Consider the following 23,421-nt stretch of genomic DNA (forward strand, 5'->3'; position numbering starts at 1 on the left):
TATATATATATATATATGTCCCCTGTGAGAGAGTAAGTTGATAAATAATTGAAGAATTAACCCAAATAGCCGCGCACCCAACCACTTAAGCGAAAAATAGCCGGTGGACATATAATATATGCATAATTTATGTATTATATGTGTATAATTGTGTATAATTAGTATATAATCTATGTATATGACTAAAAAAGTAAATAATAAATATGACCGGCTATTTGTGTAGAAATACCTAAATAATTTCATGTTTGAAAACCTCATCTCCTCGAAAAGTTAGGGAAAAAAAATAATCAAAACTAGCCATATTTAAAACAGGTAATTAAAAAATAGCCACATTTTCAAAAGTAATTGAAATTTAGTCACTTTTCATGTAAAGATAAAATCTAAACAAAAACTCTTAAAAAGCGAACTATCCAGAAATATTCCAGCATAATATGCTGGAGTTCGAATTTTTTACATATGAGATTCCAACATAATATGCTGGAATTTTATAATGTCTTGGAGTTCCATCATAATATGCTGGAAGTTTATATGCAGGAGCTCCATAATCCCGTATATTATGCTGGAATTTTCCCTATGCTGGAGTTCCAACATAATATGTTGGAAATTCATACGTAGGAGCTCCATGATCTAGCATATTATGCTAGAATTTTTCGTTCAGCAAAATAGTTGTTATTTTTCATTGTCTTCATAAATAATGACTATTTTTCAATTACTAGTCCAAAAACTGGCTAATACGTGCTATTTTTACAAAGTTAAGAGGACTTATATGATTTTGGAATATGGGTTATACAGAGAGAAGTAAGGTCATTTTGCATAGCTCAGCCCGTCAGAATTCTAGGCCGTGTCCAAACGCCAAAGCACTCCTAAGATGGAAATCCCAAAAGTCGAAACTATGATTTATAGACATTTTTATCTTGAAAAAAGATACTTAAAAAATAATTATGGTTTGATTATTTTTGTTGTTCTTTCTACAGATATAAAATATTTCTTAAGCTGCAATTTATTTTTGGAAACATTTTGATTTTATTTCTAGAAGACATTGTTTGTTTCCTTTGACAAATTGAATAAGGTAATCGATAAACTTCAGAATGAATAATTGGTCAAATGTTACGTAGCAAACGACTAAGAGCGTCAGTAAAATTAGGGAAAGTGCACAGTTAGCCAGTAATAAGACATATATTTCTTTTAAGCTACTATTTAAGATGTTTTTAGTTTTTAGCCACTGGTATAATAAACTTTTACCCGCCCGGACGAAAATACCCTTCTGCTCATAAAGTTCAGAACCAAGTGTCCTTAACTTATGAGCTTGTTATTGTAAGTTCAGGACTAACTTTCCTTAATTTATGAGCTTATAAGTCTAAGTTTAGGACTACGTGTCCTTAAATTTTGAACTTGTAACTCTAAGTTCAGGACTACATGTCCTTAACTTTTGAACTTGGAACTCGAAGTTCAGGACTACATGTCCTTAATTTCTGTGGTTGTAACTCTAAGTTAAGGACTACCTGTCCTTAATTTCTGTACTTGTAACTCTAAGTTAATGACCAAGTGTCCTTAATTTTTGAACTTCTAACTCTAAGTTCAGGACCAAGTGTCCTTAACTTATGAGATTGTTACTGTAAGTTCAGGACTAGCTGTCCTTAATTCATGAGCTTGTAAGTCTAAGTTTAGGACTACATGTCCTTAACTTTTGAACTTGTAACTCTAAGTTCAGGACTACCTGTCCTTAATTTCTGTGGTTGTAACTCTACCTGTCCTTAATTTCTGTGCTTGTAACTCTAAGTTAAGGACCAAGTGTCCTTAATTTTTGAACTTCCAACTCTAAGTTCAGGACCGAATGTCCTTAAATTATGAGCTTGTTACTGTAAGTTCAGGACTAGCTGTCCTTAATTTATGAGCTTGTAAGTCTAAGTTAAGGACTACCTGTCCTTAGTTTTTGAGCTTGTAACTCTAAGTTCAGGACTACATGTCCTTAACTTTTGAACTTGTAACTCTAAGTTCAAGACTACATGTCCTTATTTTTTGAACTTGAAACTCTAAGTTGAGGACTACCTGTGAATTCAGTATAAATATTGTTTATACTCAGAAAAGTTCATTTTCTCTTTCATGAAATATCTTCTAAAAGACATTCATAGTATTTTTTGAGACACAAACACATGAATTCATGTTCCCCTTTTTTTTTGTACCTAACGAAAGATTATTAGTGTTAATGTGATTATTAAGACGATAACAATTATGTTTTGCATTTTCTGGCATTTATTCCGACAAAGGCTGGACATATCTGCAGTGTGTATTTATATTTAATTTTGATATAGGACCTCTGCAATAAGCAATTGACGTTGAGAAATCCAAAAAAAAAAATGCAAGATGTAAAACCAAGAAACCAGAGTCAATGTATTCGATGCAAAGAAGATGAAAAAGAATTACTGCATGTGGGAATTAGTGAGAAGCAACAAGATGAAGTTCTGGAGAGAGAAGTGAGAGTTATGAACTTTTGATAAAAGGTTTTGATAAATCGAGAGAGAAGCGAGGGTTTGGGAAGAAAAGAAATGGAAAAAAGGGTAAAAATATCTTTTCATATTAATTTTAATAGAGTAGTGGCAATTTACGCATAAATACAACCTTAAATAATGGCTGCCCCACACCGTTTTTACTAAAATTGGTGGTCGAAAGCCAAAATTTTGATGAAAGACCTTGAATATTTCTAGTAGATTACACATGTGAAAAGAGTTAGCGTCGTCTTTCTTCTTATCATAATTGTTGCTTTTAGGAGTTGTTTGGTAGGATGTATTAGGAAAAATAATATATGTATTAGCTTTAGTATCATTAATCCCTTGTTTGTTAGTATTCTCAACCTATGTATAACTAATACTTGTATTAGTTATATACCATATTCAGTACTATTCTTATACATAGCAAACCATGAGTCCATGACATTAGCATTACCATAGTTTTTAATATATGGATTACATGTATAAATATAAAATTACCCTTTTAAAACCTTTTCCAAACCGTTGGAGGGTATTTTTGTAAACAAATTATTTTTTAAAATAATAATGCAGTGCATGTTATTTTTAATACACCAAAAACAAACAGTCGATAAGAAATAATCTCAGTATAACTAACTGCAACATAATTAATCTCAGCATTATAAATACACCCTATTATAGTACTATTCTTGTACACCCTTTCAAACGACCCTTTAGTATAGTATTTTTCTATAAATCCCTTTACTTCACATAGTAGTATTGTTATTTATATTGATATGGGTTACTATGTGTTTGCAAAATATTAACTTGGATTTTGCTGTAAAAACTTCATTTACCAATATTAATTTTTTTCTATAAACATTTTGTACAAACTTTAATATTTGTCCAAGTGTGAGGCCTCATTATTGTACTCCCCCTGCAAACACGGTCTTTGTGAAAGTAACAACAATATGAAGTTTCAGTAGCTGGTCGTATGCTGTTACTTAACTTATGGAGAGACTCTAGCAAATATTTCGGTCTTCCACTCGACAAGTTCAAAGGAGAGAGAACACTATGATATGAATAGATCATGTTCATAAATCTTCAAGAAAAATTGATAGACAAAAAGAAAAGAAGAAAAACAAAACTGAAATTTTTAATTAATAATGGCACAACTGCAACGTCCTGAGAAAGTTGATGAATGTATTCAAGAAACTACACAATTTGAAACTAAGGATGTTAGCAAAACCAGTAATAAGAATAATAAGGAGGATACTGCCTCCTTTAAATTCAATGTCCAAGCCCCTGAGTTTGTGCCAAGATCTCATACTACTACAACCCCAATTTCAAGTTACTTTTACCCATATTTCCAGTATCTTTCTGGGGGTACTGCTGCTTCTGATTGGTTATACGTAGGTGATCAAGATACTATTTCCTATGTTCCCAATCAAAATTTCTCTGCTGTTGGCCAGACTCAGAAAGATGTCCTTCCTGAAGAGGTCAAGAACAAGATCATTAAACAGGTATTGATTTTTTTATTTCAATTTTTTACTTCTTGATTAGTGTTGCATTGCTCCTGATTTGATCTTATATTACATTCTTCTTTCCTTTAAATCTTGCATGTTGAAAATATTTTCTACTTGGGTTTGTTTTTTTACGTTTTTCTTCAATCAGTGTCCAGAATCTACTAGTCCGACTAATCCACATTTGCATCATAGAAAGACTATTACGGGGTTTTAGAGCTCCCTACAGAAGAGGATTGTATTCTCAGGGCTTGAACACGAGACCTCTAATGAAGGATGAAACAACCTTTATCATTCCACCGTGCCATTGGGTGGTTATTTGAGTTTGTAATTTGACATTCAAAGGTCTCATTTTGACGTCCCAAATTACGTCGTTGTCATCCAACAGTCACATGAGGAGAAAATGAATTGCTTGAGAGGAGTGAAAAACAATGCATGGACTCCATTTATTGATTGCTGAATCAGTGTGAGATGTCTGCATATATAATAAGAACCTAGACCTCAAAAATTGCAATTTCTGCACTAAATCATTCTCTAGCATGGTTCGTTTCTGCAGGCTTATTAGCTTTTGTTTCTTTTCATTTTTCCACATTTGTGTCTCCATAATCTGATGGTTAATATATTTGTATATAGGTTGAATACCAACTTAGCGACATGAGCTTGCTGGCAAATGAGAACTTATTGAAACAGATGAATAAGGACCCTGAAGGCTTTGGTGTGTATAATTAGTAATTTCTCAATCTTGTTTTAATATCTTTTTTTCTTTTTAATTTTAAACATGTGTGTTACTGCAGTCCCAATTTCTTCTGTTTCGACTACAAAGAAAATCAAGTCCCTCATCACCAACCAGCAGACACTTGCTCATGCCCTCCTGTCCTCTACAAAACTGGTACTTATAAATTTTTTTTAATGTATTAATTTACTTATGAACATCGATAAACGACTTAGATTTATTTACTTGAATGAAGATTGTAAGCAATGATGGCAAGAAGGTTAAAAGAAGAATTCCATTTACTGATAAGGATAAAGAAGATTTGCAGGTACACATATTCACTCATATCTTTACTCTAGTCTCTATAGTTTTGAGTAGGTTCATTTTTAAAGTGCTAATGCCATTTGTTTATTAAATTTCTTTTTACAGTTACGGACAGTTGTTGCTGAGAATTTACCAGATGATCACTCTCATCACAACATTGAGAAAATATTCAAGGTAGCTGGAAGGTGATATCTTGCCCCTTAATTTATTGATAATTTTATATCTTGGCTTTTTTTCTTCTTCTGTAGCAAATTAAACTGACTTGTTATATTTCCTATTCAAGTGTCAAAACCATCCGCGTATGCCATCCCCAGGATCCAAACTCATCGCGTGCTAGAGGAGACATTGGCATTAGCAACAAGGTATTAAAGACGAACTGAAATTAAATCTCTGTTATTAACAACATAATCTGCACCCTTAAGAAGAACATCTCATTTCGTTTTTGTTTTTGGTTCTTGTTAATTTTGCTGTGAAGCTCCATGCACTGATTGAGTTTGAGAATCCTGAAGCAGCAGAGAGAGCAGTATGTCAATACATTTAAGCTCCAAAATTTAGTTCTTGTTTTACTTGCTTAACATTTTAGTTAAATCTATTTAGTTTTGAACTAATTAATCAGGTAGAGAAGTTAAATGATGAAAGGAACTGGAGAAAGGGCCTAAGAGTGAGATTGCTCCTTAGACGTTCAGTAAGTCTGATTTTACTCTTTTCTCTCTAATCACTTTTGTTTACACAATGTGCTTTATTATGCTCCAACTTAATTACTCCCTTGATTAATTTTATAAAATGGTGTTTATATTTGCCAGCCAAAGTCTGTTCTAAAGAGCAGGAAGTCGGATTTTGATGGGTGTTTTGATGATGAAGATTCTGAATTGACTGAAGACTCTGATGGCAATAATGTAAGCAAATGTCATGGCTAAACTATACAAAAAGTGATTTTCTCTTCTGAGGGCACGTTTTTGAACGATTGCTTATAGTTATCTTTATACTATCATCGTATGAAGGCTAAAGTTGTGTTATTACAAATGCTAGGTTGAAGAAAGCATGGCAACAAACAAGAAAGCATGGAATAAAGGGCGTGGGAAATTAAGATCACGTACTCAAATTTATGGGGGACGGGGACTGCTTGCTGCACTTCCACAATGCAACAGTAGTCCTAGCCTAAGTGAAGGACTAGTGAGACAGGTTACAAAAGGGCCAAGAATGCCAGATGGAACTAGAGGTTTTACCATGGGAAGAGGGAAGCCTCTCACTAGTACTAATGTTCAATCCAGAGTACATGTGGCCTAAATGGAATTTTGATCAATTTTCCGTTGGTTGCTATGCTCTATTCTTTAGAAAATAGTCACCAATTTTTTTGGGGGATTTCAGAGTTTAATTTTTGAGAAATCAAGAAAATAATGTTATGTTCTAGTTTTTCCAACTGTTTTGAGCATTGATTCATTCAACAACATATATAGCAGTATATAGGTCCTATGGTCCATGACGAAGGTCATGGGCTTTCCCTTGAGACTATTAGTAACTTGTTTTTGTCCTGGAATTATACATCTGAGATTTTGATTCAGCTTCTATTTTTGTCGTTATTATTCGTTGATCTACCATTTCTATGCCTTTGCTTCTCCTGAGTCCAACAGCAGAGATACATGAATTTAGTTATCGATCCTAGTATTTGCGACATTGCTAAAGTTAGAAAGAACTAAAGGAAGCAAATGTGCAGAAGTTCACGGTACTCTAAATCAGGAACATACTTGAATTTTATGTTTATAACCAACGGTTGCAATTTCTACTCCGGAATTCATCCAACTTCCCGAGTATCGAACATTCTGATCCTGTCAAAAATCTCTTTAAAATATTAACTAAGTCTTCCAATTGATAAAGCCACTAGAATATGAAGCTTCTAAGCTTATGTTATGGATCCAATATCCACAACCAAATACAAAAATAACAGATAGCTAGTGGGAATCAAACCTATGACCTTATGAAAGTTTTGAACCTCCTTGACCACTAAACTACACTTTTGAGTTGTGTTAAGGGGGTTCAAAACTTAATATATAAAGGTAAAAAACAAATTTTGCCTTATATATACACTATAATTTTTCGGCGAAGGGGATTCGGCTCAACCCCTTCCGCCCCCCTAAATCCGCCACTGCGCGCAGTGCACATGTTCTATTTTCAGCTAGGGTCCCATACGTAATTTGCCAGAAGCCCAAATACGCTATCGTGGCTATTTTGATCCATAACAGCTTACTCCTTTCAATCCATATTATCTGTTTTCTTAAGAAAGATGTTTAACTGACTTAATCATAAAGGTGTTTATCCAAACTATCCTTCATCTCTCTCTTAAACATCTATTTAACTATTACTCCACTAATTGGAGTTGTAGGGATATATTTGGAAAAAAGATACAGTAATAAATACTAACTTCTTAGTTTTTAAAATATCAAATATCATAAAACAAATCAGTTCAAAACATAATATTTGGAAGTAGAGGAAGTATTTATCATAACCTGGAATTTTTTAACCATAGATACAAAACATCGACATCTTTCTACTTCACATTTCCATCAATCTGTTTAAAAAATAACCAAGAAAACAGGAGCAGTATATGACCATTGATGATGAGATTCCAAGCGGTAAACCACCAGAGGATGTGGTGCAGTGGATGTGACTGCTCCTCCCTTAACCAGAGGTCTCGAGTTCGAGCCTTGGGTATGGAAAAATCCTTGGTAGGGAGCGCTTCTCCCCGAAAGGGGCCCTATGCGGCGCGAATCCGGATATAGTCGGGCTCCAATGCAGGTACCGGACACCGGGTGGGAAACCAAAAAAAAAAAAAAGATTCCAAGCGGTAAAGCATATTAAAACGACACCTACAGATAGGTTTTGAGTAAGGATCGTGACAAGGTGGCCCATTAGCTCAGTTGGTTAGAGCGTCGTGCTAATAACGCGAAGGTCGCAGGTTCGAGACCTGCATGGGCCAATCTATGTTCTTTTTCCCTTTTCCTTATCCCAGTTCTTGCAAGGTTTATCTCTTGCTAGTCTGTTCTGCTCTGATGTCCCTTTTTTCATCTTCTTCTCACAACTTATGCTATCGAACCTAAGCAGGAAATCATCATCTCTGTTGATTTGTTTCACAGTTCATCTATATATGGTTGATTGGTCTTACAATTCTTTTTTCCTTTACTCTGTCCATATTAGTGTATGATTTTTATTCCCACTCACCCATATTTTTAGTTTCTGACTTTAAAGATTCAATCTTTATGAACTCGCGGAGTCGGATCCTGACTATATTAACCCGAATCATTATGTTAGTTGTTTTCTTTTTTTTCTCCCTTTTTGTAGTCTGTCATTTTCTTGGTTTTATTCAATGTACAGCCCTACTTCTCATTTACTTAATACAATGGCTGCTTCTATTAACTGCTTATGCTAAATTATAATGTCTGATATATGGATGTGCAAGAAAGTAACTAGTATAACTTAGAATGACGTTTGTGTAACTGATATATTGGTCTAATCCCTCTCATGTCGGTTTTCCAATGAAAAACAACATCTTGGACGTAGTGGAATGAAGAAGTGCACATCAATAGCTAATTGAACCACTAACAGAATACAAAATTCAGAAGTAAGCTTTTAAAGTGATGCACGCTTGTCTATACAATTTGTATATTATGTTTATGCATATAATACCCACAGATACATGTAATGCTGTGCTTATATTATTAAGCACATCGCATTACTTGTTTTATTTTGTGTTTTCCACTAGTTATTTAAATTACTAGAACAGAGTGGCAATGACAGTATCGTGCACTATTTGTAACTCCTTCAATTAAAAGGAATTTCAGCACATGTTTAAATCTCTTAAAATATTAGTTTCCATCTCATCTGATAAGTGGACTTTCATCATCAATTCTTAGTCATCTACTCAACTTATGTTATTAGGAAATACTTCTGTAATGATCTCTACTTCAAGTACATCGAATAATGGCTGATTTAGGTCATAGGTATCCAAGTTTGACATCCTTAAATACTAATTTTCTAATAACCAGACCATTATTGCTTATTCCATATAGTGGTATAAACTTATCTGGTTTAAAGCTCGGACTTGTTGCTGTAGCAGAAAGACGTGCTTGTAACACTACATACCCTTCTGAATAAAATCTGGATTTACAACAACCCAATGTATTCCCACAAGTGGGGTCTGGGAAGGGTGAGATGTACGCAGCCTTACCCCTATCCTGGACGGGCAGGGAAGTTGTTTCCAATACACCCTCAGCTGAAAAATTTTATTTTGTGTCTCACACAACTGACACTAGTTGTGTGAAGCCTCTTTTTTGTCTCACAACTGTGTGGGTCCCAGAATTTTGTGGACCCAGATGTATAAGATATGGGTCCACAAATATATGAGATAAAAAGAGGCCTCACACAACTAGTGTAAGTTGTGTGAGACATAGGATAAAATCACTCGACATAGGATCACTTAATCTATTTAACCTGTAGTTGTTTTCACTGATTCTGAATGTTGTTCCTTTGTGTTATTTGATGCCTGTTTCATATCTTCTTAGGAGCAAAAGTAAAAGGAGATCTACATCTGTTCTAAGTTAAACAGAAATCTTTTGCTTTAAATTACTATATATTTATTTTTTCTTGACTCCAGTAAAGATGTAATAAAAGGTCTAAAGAGATTAAGAGAAATAATGAAAAGTCTACTTCTTAAGGAACTTATTTGTCTCATAATTTAACCCACCGATTCAAGAAATTTTTTTTATCTGATATGAATATTCTGGAAAATCTTGTCTTATTGACAGATCAATGTGATAGAAAACTATGCAGTTTGATAGGGTACAGCAAATTACCAATACATCTATTTGATCTAAGGAATTCACCAAGATTGATTCATGGTGATTGCTTATTCTTTAGTAAGCAACAGCAACTCATTTGGTTTCTGAACAGTCAACAAGATCCAACTTCGTCGGTATCAACCAGGTTGCCAATAATCAGTCCTTAAAATTATTCTTTAACAGTTTCATGTTAAATTTCTAGAATGTAGTATGTGCTAGAAAAAGCTGATTTTATCTGCAGACTGTTCTTTAGTTCTTGCATTACACAACAACAACAACAACAACGATCCAGTAAAATCCCACAAGTGGGATCTAGTGAGTACGCAGACCTTAGTTCTTGCATTACATAGATGCTTCGAAATCAAAGGTGTTTTGATACTTCAACTCTTTGGCTTTGAACTATATCAGCGGGTTGATGCCTGGTCCAGGGAACTTCTTTTGGAATGATGCAATGTCAACAACTCTATTAAATATCTTTGCTGCTTTTTGTCTAATGTACTACAGGTTAATAAATGTCAAAGTGGATAACTTCATTCAGCACTGACCTTAGTAAATAATAACTTGTTGTATAAAATTGGAGTGCTTACAGGTCCATTAAGCTGTCATGTGCATAGTGGTATCCCCACTCTTAAGTCCACTAATGTAACTTAGTTTTTCTCGTATATAAATTGATCCAAGCAGCACAACTCAAGTCACAAGAATCAGATTATATTGTTCTTAGCTTTTAATTATATACTTGAAAGTCATGGGTCGTAATATGTTCCACTACCTTACTGTTTTCTTCTGTGTGATCAGTATTCTGGCTCCCTTATCTGTAGGGCAGCTTGATTACAGTTTCTATGAGAGATCATGCCCCAGCTTACCTAGGATCGTTCGTTGGGGTGTTTGGTCAGCTTATCGTAATGACTCAAGAATAGCTGCAGCCCTCCTCCGTTTGCACTTCCACGACTGTTTTGTAGATGTAATTTCTCTCCTGAATGTTGTCACCAGCCTATTCACTTCTCTATTTCTCCTATAAGCATTTTAGAGTTATACTTAGTAAAGTAATATTTTAGGAGACATTCTCTTTTCTGAAATAAAAAGATGGAAAGTGTTTCTATTATGTCATTGTCTAGCTGGTATTGAAATACATTGATAGGTATCTATACTTAAATTTAAATCTAATGCAGCAACTAATCCAATTTGAAGGCTAGAAAGTTGACAATTAGTATCAGTTTATGCTTTTTGTGCCTTTTGCTTATTATTAGATTGGATGATTGTCACAGGGTTGTGATGGATCTGTGCTTCTTGATGACACGAATGATTTCAAGGGCGAGAAGAATGCTTTACCAAATCGTAATTCAGCCCGAGGATATGAGATAATCGATAGCATAAAAGCAGACCTTGAAAGAGCTTGCCCATCAACTGTATCTTGTGTGGATATATTAACTCTTGCAGCTAGAGAAGTGGTTGTCATGGTAAGAAGCAAGATCTATGTGCAGATGAGTATTGTAATGCCTAGAAACAAACCAAATATTGATAATTTTCCTTTCTTCGTTTTCAGTCAGGAGGACCATATTGGCCAGTTTTACTTGGTCGACGAGATGGACTAACAGCAAGTGATAAAGCAGCAAATGAACAATTACCTTCACCCTTTGAGCCTCTGGATAAAATCGCTGCCAAGTTTACTGCTAAGGGTCTTGATCTTAAGGATGTAGTTGTTCTCTCAGGTACCTTTAATCTTCTTGAATATTAATTTCAGATTCAAAGAGTAATTAGCTCTCTGTTTGAAATCGGAATGTCTAAGGAAGCAAGTCCACAGTTCAAAATATAAATTGCAATATAAAGAGATCAAACATATAGTTCTCTATTTTCAGACAATTCAGGCATAAAGTTAAATCTGCATTTGGATGGATGATCCAACTAATTTGCACCGCTAGAAATCAGGCCTATGAGAACAGTTTTTTTGCAACGGTTGTGTAACCGTTGCTATAGAACCTATATTGCAACGATTATAACCATAGCATAAGGGTAAATATCCTATTGGGACACACTTATAACAAAACGGTTGCATTAGCCAATAAACCGTTGCAATAGTTGTACCTATTGCTACGATTTTTAGAACAGTTGTGATATGTATCCCTTGGGCAACCGTTCTTTGAAAAAGATTATCTATGGGGACGGTTTTATTTCCTCATCTATAATTTTCCCCAACGAGACACCTCTTTTATATGAGTGTTCTTTTTTAGCATTAATTGTACAATAGAAGTTTTTCGTAGGGAAAAATGTTTCTGTGCAAGTCTTTGACGTACATGGCTTTGTTTTGAATTCTCTTGCAGCTGCATAGTTCCAAGGGGTTTAATTAAATCCCCTTCGTGGAAAAACTACATAGTGCAAATAGGATAAAAACAAACTTTTACTATATGCAAACAAAATGTTGAATCCCTTGTCATAAAGGGAAGTTTATAGTGTAAATTGTTATAGGACACAGGTTTTGAATCCTAGGTGTGACATTCTTGCGTTATTTTGAATCTCTTTGGTAGAGTTCCTGACTCGGCTATTGTCTCTTGTCATAATAGGAGCACACACCATAGGTTATGCTCAATGTTTCGCATTCAAGAGGAGACTTTTCAACTTCCAAAACTCGGGAAAGCCAGACCCAAACCTTGATTCTTCAATGTTGTCGAATTTGCAAAGCACTTGTCCTAACACAGATGGATCCAACAGCAAGATTGCTCCTTTGGACTTTCAATCCGTTACTAGATTTGACAATTCATATTACAGGAACCTTGTAAACAATTCAGGTCTTCTTGAATCTGATCAAGCTCTGATGTCAAATTCTCAGACTGCTGATATGGTCAAATCCTACAGCTCGTACCCTTATCTTTTCTACCAAGATTTTGCTGCATCTATGATGAAGTTAGGAAATGTTGGGATACTCACTGGACAAAGTGGGCAAATTAGGAAAATATGTGGCTCTGTAAATTAAATAACTACTTTTCTGAACTATGTTTAGTTAAATGTTTGATCACAATGTGTATCAAGTGTGTATTACGTAATGATGGTGATATGATATCATGGTGTTCATTACCAAAATATTTGTCTCAGTATGCATGCATCTCCTTTAATAATATAACTATCAGATGGTGCCCAAGTAGATCATTTTGTATTATCTTATAATCCGGTGTGAATTGTGATAACTTTACGGACAATGAGATCCCACTTAGAGAAGAAAACGTTGGTTAATTAGAGTATTTAAAGAATCAAAGGTGATATTCCTAATGCTTGACTATCAATGTGCTAAAACATTGGACTCTTTTATTCTTTATGTCCATTTGCGTATTGATGTGATGTAATTCTCTCCCTTTAATTTAAAGTTTTAAGTTCTTTGAGATAATGGTATAAAAAAAACATTACTCCTTTCTGTTTTAATTTATGTAAACTTATTTTCTTTTTAATACGTGTCGAAAAGAATGAACATAAATTAATAGTACTGTACTAGTAATGTTTTCAATATGTATAACTTGAATTTGGACCAGAAAAAAGAGGGGACAAAGGAAGCTTAGATTCAAAAAGTGAAAATACAATAAAATGGGGAAGCTGGTTGGATATCCACAGTAGGCTGACCCTGACTAAACCTTTGTTTTGTACAACTGCTATATACTAGCATCCAATCCATAAACTATGTAAATTTTCTCTTGTCTTCTCCTATAAAAAAGCATCTTACACTTCTCTCTCTCTTGTTTCTGCATAATCACTAGCTCCGAGACAGAGAGAGAGAGAGAGATATTCCCTTCTTAGCACAGATTCTTTCCATCTCAGACATCTGTGTTTTGATACCTTTTCATGAGTATGTTTGTACCAATAGCAGTATCCCCACAAACGCATGAATAAATAAAGAATTTAATTTATATACCATCATATGACTTAAGAAAAAAATAAAGGAAGTTTTTATTTTTCAATGTCTACTTCATTTCTTGTTATTCTACCTTATATTAAGCTCTAATTTGGCCATAGGTTTTAGCTGCTTTTCAAGAAAATAAAGGAAATTTTGTTTTTCAATGTTTACTTCATGTATTGTTATTCTATGTTATACTAAGCTCCAATTCATCCATAGATTCTAGGCCAAAATCTTAGATAGGCCCTTAAACTTGGCATCTTTTGTAAAACAAATATATAAACTTATAAGGTGACCAGATAGACACTTAAACTCGTCCAAAGTGTAATTTTTAAACACCTCTCTATGTTAGACTTTGTGCGTGAGGTCCAAACGCCACTTACATGGCAAATGAATGAATAATATATTGACACGTTATTTTCTTTTCCATGTAAGCAAATAATAGTCTAAAGCCAAATAATACTTCTCATTTATTCATCTTCTCTCTCTCTTCGCTTTCTGAGACCCAGCTCCCATCCCATTCCATATCTAACTCCCATCACATTCCATATCTAATTTGCATCATAGGTCTTTTAATTCTAAAGTTAAATTTCATCCAAACTTCAGCAAATTCAAGAGGAAATCATGTAAAGGTGGAGATTTTATTTTATGCTGGGGGATTGATGGGTTGACTGCAGACTCCATGTTCAAGGGTTTTGATGAATTTTTTTGGAGATTTTAGTTGATTTTGTCTCTTCAGTGACAGAAACCAGTAAAAGGTACTTCTGTTTGCATAGATTTATGGTTTAGATGAGTTAGGGTTTTGTTGTTATTTTTGGTAAAAGTTGGGGCATTTGTCTAGGGTTTTGGGGAATATTTCTATTTTTTTATTCTGCCACAATTCCACATGAATAGTGTTATAACTGTAAGATCTCATTATGGGGGAAGAGTTATTGAGAGAGAATTTCCCAAATACGAGGGGGAGTTAGGGGTTAGACAGTGGGGTATCGACTTAGATCACTTTTCTTTGATTGAACTCGATTATTATTCACGTGAAATTGGGTACTATATAGTTGAAGGATTTTATTACCAAGACACAAAAACAAAACAGTTTAAAATATTAAAAACCGACTCTGAACTTTTGGGTCTTGTCTCGAACTTGAAATATGGGGATTTTTTAGATATTTTCATCAAGCATGTGGTTGATAATGATATTGTGGTGGAATATTGTGGGGTATCGACCTAGATATTGATTCGATTTAGTAAGCCCCAAATAACCCTCCGAGCTTGGTCTGGCATTTGCTCATCGTACCACATAAAGTATTTGCATCCGGCCTATTCACAAAGCAATATAAGATTAATTTCCAAAAACAGAGAAAAAAGAATTGAAACTTAAGGAAAACAAAGAAATATAAAATCAGTACTTACTCGTTCATATTTACATCCATAAAATCTTCGACCAGGATTATTTGGAGACCAGATCATAGCCTCATTACTTAGTCTCATCGTCAACTTGTTTGGAGAATGAAGATAACGAGTCAGAGAGAAAAATATATTGAAGCTTTTAATGTGATTTAAGATAGATGTAGAAGAAAACACATAAAATGATCTCTGTAATTTTTTGGCTTCAATGGTGTTTCCAGCTTTGGAGAAGATGAATTTTAGGGGCTAGGGCTTTCTTTAATCGTTGGGGAAAAGTAGTATTGGTTATGGGTTATATAAAGAGGGATTTTTTATCGTTAATTTTCTGACTCAACAACGTCAGGGAAAAGTAAATTAGGTATCACGCGCTCATCAGTAAATACACAACATGCAGTATGCAGGATGGACAGAGGTGTTTAAAAATTACACTTTGGACGAGTTTAAGTGTCTATCTGGTCACCTTATAAATTTATATGTTTATTTTACAAAAGGTGCCAAGTTTAAGGGCCTATCTAAGATTTTGGCCTAGATTCTATGTTTGTACCACAAAATTTAAGTTCCCAAAAATTGGTTTAGGACCGTTTTTTGGTGAAATTTATTCTTCCACTCACAAAAATTAAATTATTTTTTCAAATAAAATGCATGTCCAAACATAACTTCAATTTCTAAAAATTATTTTTAAACACAACGTCAAAAACTCTTTTTTTAAGTTTCAACCAAATCTTTGTCCAAATGCTAGCTAAGTATGTAGAATAAATACACAAATTGGTATATTAAATTATACCAAATTTTTTATCATAATTGTTTCATTTAATACATCTTAGCAACCGTGTCCATGGTGGTCTAACTGGTTGTAACATGTTACATATGATACACCTCAATTCCAAACAAGTTACATAGGAATAACTACATATAATTAGTAAATAAACTGATAATATAAAAAATAAATACACAATTAACATATAAAAATTTAACTCATAAATAAATTAGCTTTCCTCTTGCCTCCTCCGGTCCTAGTTGGTCTTGCTATCAATAATAATGTGGCATGATCTACCACCTATTAAAAATTATGGGACAGAACTTTTAACTTGGAAAGATTTAGAAGTCATTAAACATCATTAGACCAATAAAGGGACATTTTTAAACGTAAAATGGATGAACTTCGCCGAGGAGATTGAGCATGATTGTTGAGCTTTTTGACTTTTTAAACTAAAGCAAACTTATCAGCAAGAGTAGAAAAAGAGTATGTATAAAGAATTGGCAATCATGTCATCTTTCAAGTGCCCATTCTGAAACCTAATTATTTCAGATTACAAAGAATGTATTCAATATTGGATATGCGAAAATCTTGTGCTTCCATCTTCATGTTGTTTTTCTTCTATTCATAAATCTGTATCGCTATCTATCTATGATATCCTATACATTTACCAAGATTCTTATGAGATGAGGTGGCATGCCACGTGGGATTTATCTTAGTGAAATATCAGGCTAAATAGGATGGTCATGGCTATGGTGGAGGGCCCTAACGAAGAAGGGATATTTTTGAACTAGTTTTGTAATATTAGGAGTAATTGTGGACCAGAAACATAACGAAGGGCATAAATAATATAGGGAGTTTTGCACAAATATATGCTCTGTCAATTTAAGATTGAATTCCTACCTTCACTTCTACATTTAAAAAAGAACCGTCACATCTCACAATGTGGCAAAAATCATATCGATCTCTCTCAACAAAGAATGTTATCAGACACATTATTTTCTTTTCAATACAAGTCTGGACGTATATTTATTTTTGGTTTAATCATTTGGTATCTAAAACCTCTGATTCGAGTAATTCTAATTCACGTCGAGTAAGTCGACAAAGGAGGGTAAAGTGAAAGGTTCTTTTATTTTCGGAGCTCAATCGAGATACTCTAATTAAGTATGAAGAAATCTCAACCATTCCATGTTGTCTCTACACACATGTTTCTCCAAACACACTACACAGTGCACAATTTCACTTCTTAATACTTATGTAAAGTAAAACTACATTACTACAAAAGAGTACCTGTAGTACTACCAGTTGAAGCATGAGTCGAGAGACTCAAAAATTGGGGGCTTTTTTTTGAAGTACAGATCATGAATTATTCCCAGCGTAACTTGGCCATTTTGTGCAGTGCAAAGATGCTTTTAGAGGATTCCTTTTGATTTCTGACATAAAATTTTCATTGTGGGCCATTTGTTAGCTCTATCGAGTTACAGAAACAGCACTCTCTTTTGTACCCACAACTTCATTCAATTCTGACTATGACTCCTGAACTAATGGTCCAATATCTATTAGACTTTCCTTTGATCTTAAAATCTCAATTAGTCCTTCGGTTTTTTCCTGCTCATTCTTTTCTTTTCCCTCATTATCAGGATCTAGAAAATGTAATAGGAGTACTAAGAACTTTTAAATTCAAACTATGTTATAATGTTAACATTGTGATATTTCTTGGTGGTCCATTGACATGCTACTGAAAAAATTCCTGGGATTTAATACAACACAACAGAACGGAGACAAATTTTGCTTTAATGGCTGAGCTGTTCAGGGTCAAGGGAGAACACTAGTAGATATTTCTTTCTACTCTTTTTCAACTTAACTCTGCCATTTCAAGATTTCATAGTATCATATCAAGCTCTCTCTGTATTGGATGGATGCCTTAGCTGTGGGATAGAAGGCTTTTCTTTCAAGTCTTCTTTTCTTTGATCGCCTAACCAGTTTCACACAGCTTATAGCTATCTCTACCAAGAAAAGGTCTTTAGAGAAAAAGAAAAAGCTAGCTCAACCCCCATTCCCCACACCCCCCCTGTTCTCATTTTTGTATAAAAGTAGACTAAAAGCCATTTTTCTTGGGCTTTGTTCACTCTCACAAAAACATGACCTAAAATATTAACACTCCCCATTCGGCCATTCTTCCCCTTTTCCCTCCACTTTTTCCTTTTACCTTTCCCATTTTTTCTCTTTTTTCCCATCACAAAATAAAACAATCAGTCCATCACCATACTCTTAGCTTCTACCTTCTCATTTTAGAACATGGCCACAGCTCAATCAATTTATTCTCTTTCGAGAAAAACCAAGCCTTTTCAGCCTTTTTAGCTCATTTTTCCTTCCAAGATTACTACTTTATTGTTTAATATCAAATTCCACGAAAGTTAAATTCTTTTCAAACGGGAGATAAACAAGAATATCTCCGACAGAAATACCGTACAGTCCATTTTAAACCTCAAGAAACTTTCTTATTCAGATTCTCTAAAGAATTTTTGGTTTTGGGTATTCTTCAAAATGTCCTCTACACCAGCTGAAGATCCTCAACAGCAACAGCTACTACCACCGCCCATGTTTATGGGCCAGCAAGCTTATTCGGATCGTCCGGGTCACGGGTCGGTTGGACCCGTTATCGCTGTACTAGCGGTGATAGCTGTACTGGGAGCCATCGCTGTGATGATAGGCAGGTTGTGTTCGGGTCGGAGGATAATGGGTCGGGGTCAGTACGACTTTGAAGGGTGGGTTGAAACCAAGTGCGCGTCTTGTATCGATGGCCGGGTCGACCCGATGCCACGACCCCCCGTGACTGTGGCGCCGCCGGTAGTGGTGGCAGAAAGCAGCAGCAGCGGTAGCCATGATGGTGCTGCGCCGGCGCCGGAGCCGGTTGAGACGAGAGAAGAAGAGGCATCTAATCAACAAAGAAATTCACATGAGCATCATCCACATGAAAGAGCCGAGTCTTGAAATTGCTTTTTCCTTTTTCTTTTTCTTTTTTCACTTTTTCTATTGGAGGCCTTTTAGAATTATGCTTAATGTTTCGTTTGATCTGACTATTTAATATTGCAATTTTTGAAGTTATATAAATATTGTACTCCAATTCATTCTATATATCAATACCTGGGGTTGAAGATGATGTTAATTTTGTGATTGCTATTTTTGCTGCTATATTCGTTATTTTCTATTCTCCTTTTTGACATTTTGGAAAAGTAAAGTTTTATTTCTGTGTACTTTTTGTAGTGAATACTACAGTGATTTACGCAATCATAGCTCTTCTCTTTTTTCTCTTTGACTATTCCCTCGAACTTTAAGTTAAATACAATATCGAGCCAATCACTTTCCTACAAGAAGTAGGAATATTCCATAAGATTTTGAATTAGAGGATCAAAATGGTTCAAATTAGAGGAAATTGAAGGCTACAAACTAGTGGTTGATGTCAAAAGTATTGCACAAAATGAGGTAAGTTATATAAAGCGTATAACTTTGCATTACATGAAGTCAATTTATATTATATGAAACCCGTTATTTGTGTGGAAAATGAGGAAAGTTATTTGTGTGGCTTCCATTTGCTACTACAGAATTAACAACAGGAATTTTTACCTCCTATAGCAAATGTTGATATCTTATTTATTTTAAATAAATACCTTTTTAAAAAATTATATTCCATAGCTACCTTTTGATTTTTAAAGCCAAATATCTATTTATTGTTACCTCCTACCCTTAAGCCATAAAATACTATTTGTATTATTTTTCTCTCTCATTCTTTTAGATTTTTCTCCGCCCTTTCTCTCTCTCTCTCTCAACGCCAGTCTTTCTCCATGAATACAACCACATTCTCCACTGATTCATCTCCCTTGTCTCGCGAAATTTTCATTGTCAGTGCTGGGGCTATGAATCAATGTCGAAATCAAGCCCTAGAGAGAAAGATGGAGATTCGAAATCTGCTATTGAAAGGTAAATTGAGGGAATTTGAAAGGAAATAACGAAGATCCACCCCATTCTGATGGTCGTTGCTTTGACCTCGGTCGAGTATAGTTTTCCGCATGATTTTATATCGCAAGTCATCTTTATCAAGTCGCGCATCTTCATTAAATCATAAGGAATTTCTTTCGTGTTTGCGCCAAATTTTGAGAGTTTCGAGTCAGAATCGCGGCCCTCTCGACGAGACGACATTAGGGTTGCTCTTGAACAAAAACGATGGAGTTTAGGGTTGAGCAACTTGAAGAGTCTGTTACCTTTTTTTTCATTGTATTTCAATGTATCTTGTTGTATTCTATGTATTCATTGTCTTTTTTTTCCCGTTGTATTTCAATGTATCTCGTTGTATTCCATGTATTTCATTGTGTTCACTGTCTCGCTATATTCCATGAATATATTCATATATTTTTTTAATTAATATAAATTATGTATTCAGATGTATATATGTATTCAAATGTATCTGCAGTATGTATTCATATGTTTTTGCACTATAGATGACCTGCTATAGTTCATGTATTCAATGGATTTTTATGTATTTAACTGTATTCAATGTAATTATATAATTTCAATATATAAATCTATTTGTAAAGATACCACGAGAAAATATTTTAGTAAAGATACCACTAAAAAAAGAAAAGGATGGATTGAATCTTTGAAGATTGCTCTGTTTTGGGGGTGTTTTCCGGTTGAGAATATTTTTTATAATTGGAAATACAAATTTTGTGTGTTATAATTGAATTTGTTGAGTTATATTAGGAGTCTATTGTGTTAATTGATTCACTTTTTGTTGAAAAACAGCTGAATAGACCATGATTTACGCTATTTACGTTACTGTAGTCACAAATACATATCGTGAATACAGTCGAATACAATAATTGCCTAGCTGTACTCCCCTGTTTCCCGTCGAGTTTTGTTACTGTATTCATGAATACAGTAGCTTAAATACATCGAGTACGCTCTAAAAAACTAAAAATATAGCTATAGGAAGTAATATAGTGGTAGCAACAGCTAGCTAATAACCACTAAACAATAGTGGTTTGTGAAAATTTCTCTTTAAAAAATACTCCTACGGACTCAACCAAATGGGCATCCGTTATTTATAAGGGCATCCGTATTCTATTTTCATAGATTTTTCTTCAAAGGGTCTTTCAGGGAAAAAAAGCTTTACATTATTTAGGAAAAAAGACCCTTGATATTAAAGTTTGTACACACGGCATAATAATCTTAGGGGTCGTTTGGTATGATATATATAAAAAAAAAATATGTATTAGTATTGATATTATTAATCCCTTGTTTGACAGTATTTTTCAAGTTATATTTAATGAATATATATATTAGTTATACATCATATTCAGTATTATTCGTATACACAGTGTAGGCAAAAAACATCACATTATATGTTGACCAAGTCAACATAAAGGGGAGCCTTCTGAAACTGCCACGTGTCATCGATAGGATACAATAACCTGGCCTCAAAGGGTCGACGTCGTGATAAGACAGTGCATCGTCGACGAGGTCGAAGTGATCGACAGAAGACAAGGACGAGGACGAGCACTCCTTTTCGGAAAGCAAAAGTGGCTAGTTTTAGGATCACTATTCCCTAGAGAAAGATATGTAGTTATGGGGAGGAGGGAGGGAGGGGGGAGGGGGGATTAGACACTTTTTGTAAAGAACAACACACTGACATTCTCTGAAAAATCTCCCTTTATCATATACATAGAAAGTTCACCTTTTTTACATCTTTATCTATCCCCAATCCAAGAGGGATCCGACTATTCAAAGGCTTATCATTATCCATCATTTTCAGAAGAATTATTGGGGAATCTCACCTTTGTCCGGTGACCTCTATTCGCTTATTTACTTAAATGTCATTTATCGATATTTATTGCTATCTTACATATTCTTGAGTCATTCATAACACTATTATTGTTGTCATTTATTGCCATTCAACAGCACACGTGGGGTATTTCTATAAATACACTTGGTCTATCCTGTGGATATTAATATTGGCTAAGATTATGTCACGATCCCCAACCACCCCGATCATGATGGCGCCTACCGTACTACTAGGCCAGCCAAATTCAACATCTAAATCAAATAAAGAGTCTTTTCTCAATTCATTTACTAATTAAAGAAAACCACAAATCTTTAGTTTAAATATTTCAAAATAAACGGAAACAAGTACGCAAAACATCAAACATTGGCCGATCCTGGTGTCACCAGTCATGAGCCACTATAATACAAGCTGATACTGTCTAATCAATACAAAATGAGTCTGATAAATAAAAACACTAAAGTATAGGAAGGAGAAAGGCAGGGCTGCGGACGCCATGCAACTACCTCGCAATCTCCGAAATGCTCTGAAGGCAAGAGACAGCTCTCACTAGGATGCTCTGGCACCTGGATCTGCACACAAGGTGCAGGGAGTAAGGTGAGTACGCCAACTCAATAAGTAACAATTATAAATAAAGGCTAAGTGCAGTGACGAGCATTTAAAAACATAAGTATATTATAACATAAAAATCTCAGAGAAGATAGTCAGATCAAATCAGTAGATAAATTCTGAACAACCAGTTAAAACTCCAGTCCAATGAAAAGTTATTAAAACATTTATTCAACATTTTCAATAGAGGCTCAGTATAAGGAAGAGTGAAAACCAGTATTTTCATAACACAAGCCCCACAGGCGAAGTATCACTCATATATATATAGCCCCTCGGGAAAGCCTCTCAGTCACTCGAACTCAACTTCCACACTCAGCACTCACGCTCAATAGGTATCTCATAACAACCGCTGTGGCGTGCAGCCCGATCCATAAATATATAGTTGACTGCGCTCACAAGGGGTGTGCAGACTCCGGAGGGGCTCCTACAGCCCAAGCGCTATATCGCTGCGGCGCCCAGCCCGATCCAATATGCAGCCCGATCCATAACTATCCCCACAATCCGGCCCTCGGCCGCACTCACTCATCCGCCTCACAAGCCACTCGGGCATCTCAGAGCAAACTCAGGGAACTCAGCCCAAAACACTTTCATAAATAAACCATTACTGAGGATAATGCTATAAAAAATAATGTGAAAATAACAGTAAAGTGCCCCTGATGGTCCAACAGTACGGCACAAGGCCCCAAACATGGCATTCGGCCCAAGTTAACAGAATCATTTCTAAAACACATAGATATCATATAGAGTTTATCAAAACATGCAACTCTACAGTTGCCACGGGACGGACCAAGTCACAATCCCTACGGCTGCACGCCTACACGCCCGTCACCTAGCATGTGCGTCACCTTATTTATCAAAATAGTACGAAATTCCGGGATTTCATACCCTCAGGTCTAGATTTACAAAAGTTACTTACCTCGAACCGGACAAAAATCTACTCCGCAATGCCCTTGCCTCTCGACTCGGCCTCAAATCGCCCCGAACCTATCCAAAATCAGGATTATAACATCAATATATGCCAAAGGAACAAAGCCCACACGAAAATTATCAAATTAGATCAAAATTCTCGAAATTGGCCAAAC

General features: G+C 35.0%; 3 protein-coding genes and 1 non-coding gene across 4 annotated transcripts; all 4 read left to right on the forward strand.

The window, feature by feature from the left end:
- Nucleotides 3,566–6,590, forward strand: LOC109239963 (la-related protein 6C). The gene is made up of 10 exons (XM_019406579.1): nucleotides 3,566–3,988; nucleotides 4,622–4,703; nucleotides 4,783–4,877; nucleotides 4,957–5,028; nucleotides 5,130–5,209; nucleotides 5,308–5,386; nucleotides 5,500–5,547; nucleotides 5,641–5,709; nucleotides 5,828–5,920; nucleotides 6,054–6,590. Exons 1-10 carry the CDS (start codon nucleotides 3,632–3,634, stop codon nucleotides 6,309–6,311), a joined length of 1,233 nt encoding a protein of 410 aa, XP_019262124.1. The 5' UTR covers nucleotides 3,566–3,631; the 3' UTR covers nucleotides 6,312–6,590.
- Nucleotides 7,925–7,998, forward strand: TRNAI-AAU. The gene has a single exon. It is a non-coding gene; the product is annotated as a tRNA-Ile (tRNA).
- On the forward strand, nucleotides 10,538–12,992 carry LOC109233410 (peroxidase 10-like). The gene is made up of 4 exons (XM_019399310.1): nucleotides 10,538–10,817; nucleotides 11,122–11,313; nucleotides 11,400–11,565; nucleotides 12,415–12,992. Exons 1-4 carry the CDS (start codon nucleotides 10,602–10,604, stop codon nucleotides 12,822–12,824), a joined length of 984 nt encoding a protein of 327 aa, XP_019254855.1. The 5' UTR covers nucleotides 10,538–10,601; the 3' UTR covers nucleotides 12,825–12,992.
- Nucleotides 16,886–19,060, forward strand: LOC109233497. Its single transcript, XM_019399414.1, has one exon. It carries the CDS (start codon nucleotides 18,439–18,441, stop codon nucleotides 18,883–18,885), a length of 447 nt encoding a protein of 148 aa, XP_019254959.1. The 5' UTR covers nucleotides 16,886–18,438; the 3' UTR covers nucleotides 18,886–19,060.

Source organism: Nicotiana attenuata, chromosome 1, assembly GCF_001879085.1.
Source record: "Nicotiana attenuata strain UT chromosome 1, NIATTr2, whole genome shotgun sequence".
In the NCBI taxonomy this organism is placed as follows: Eukaryota; Viridiplantae; Streptophyta; class Magnoliopsida; order Solanales; family Solanaceae; genus Nicotiana; species Nicotiana attenuata.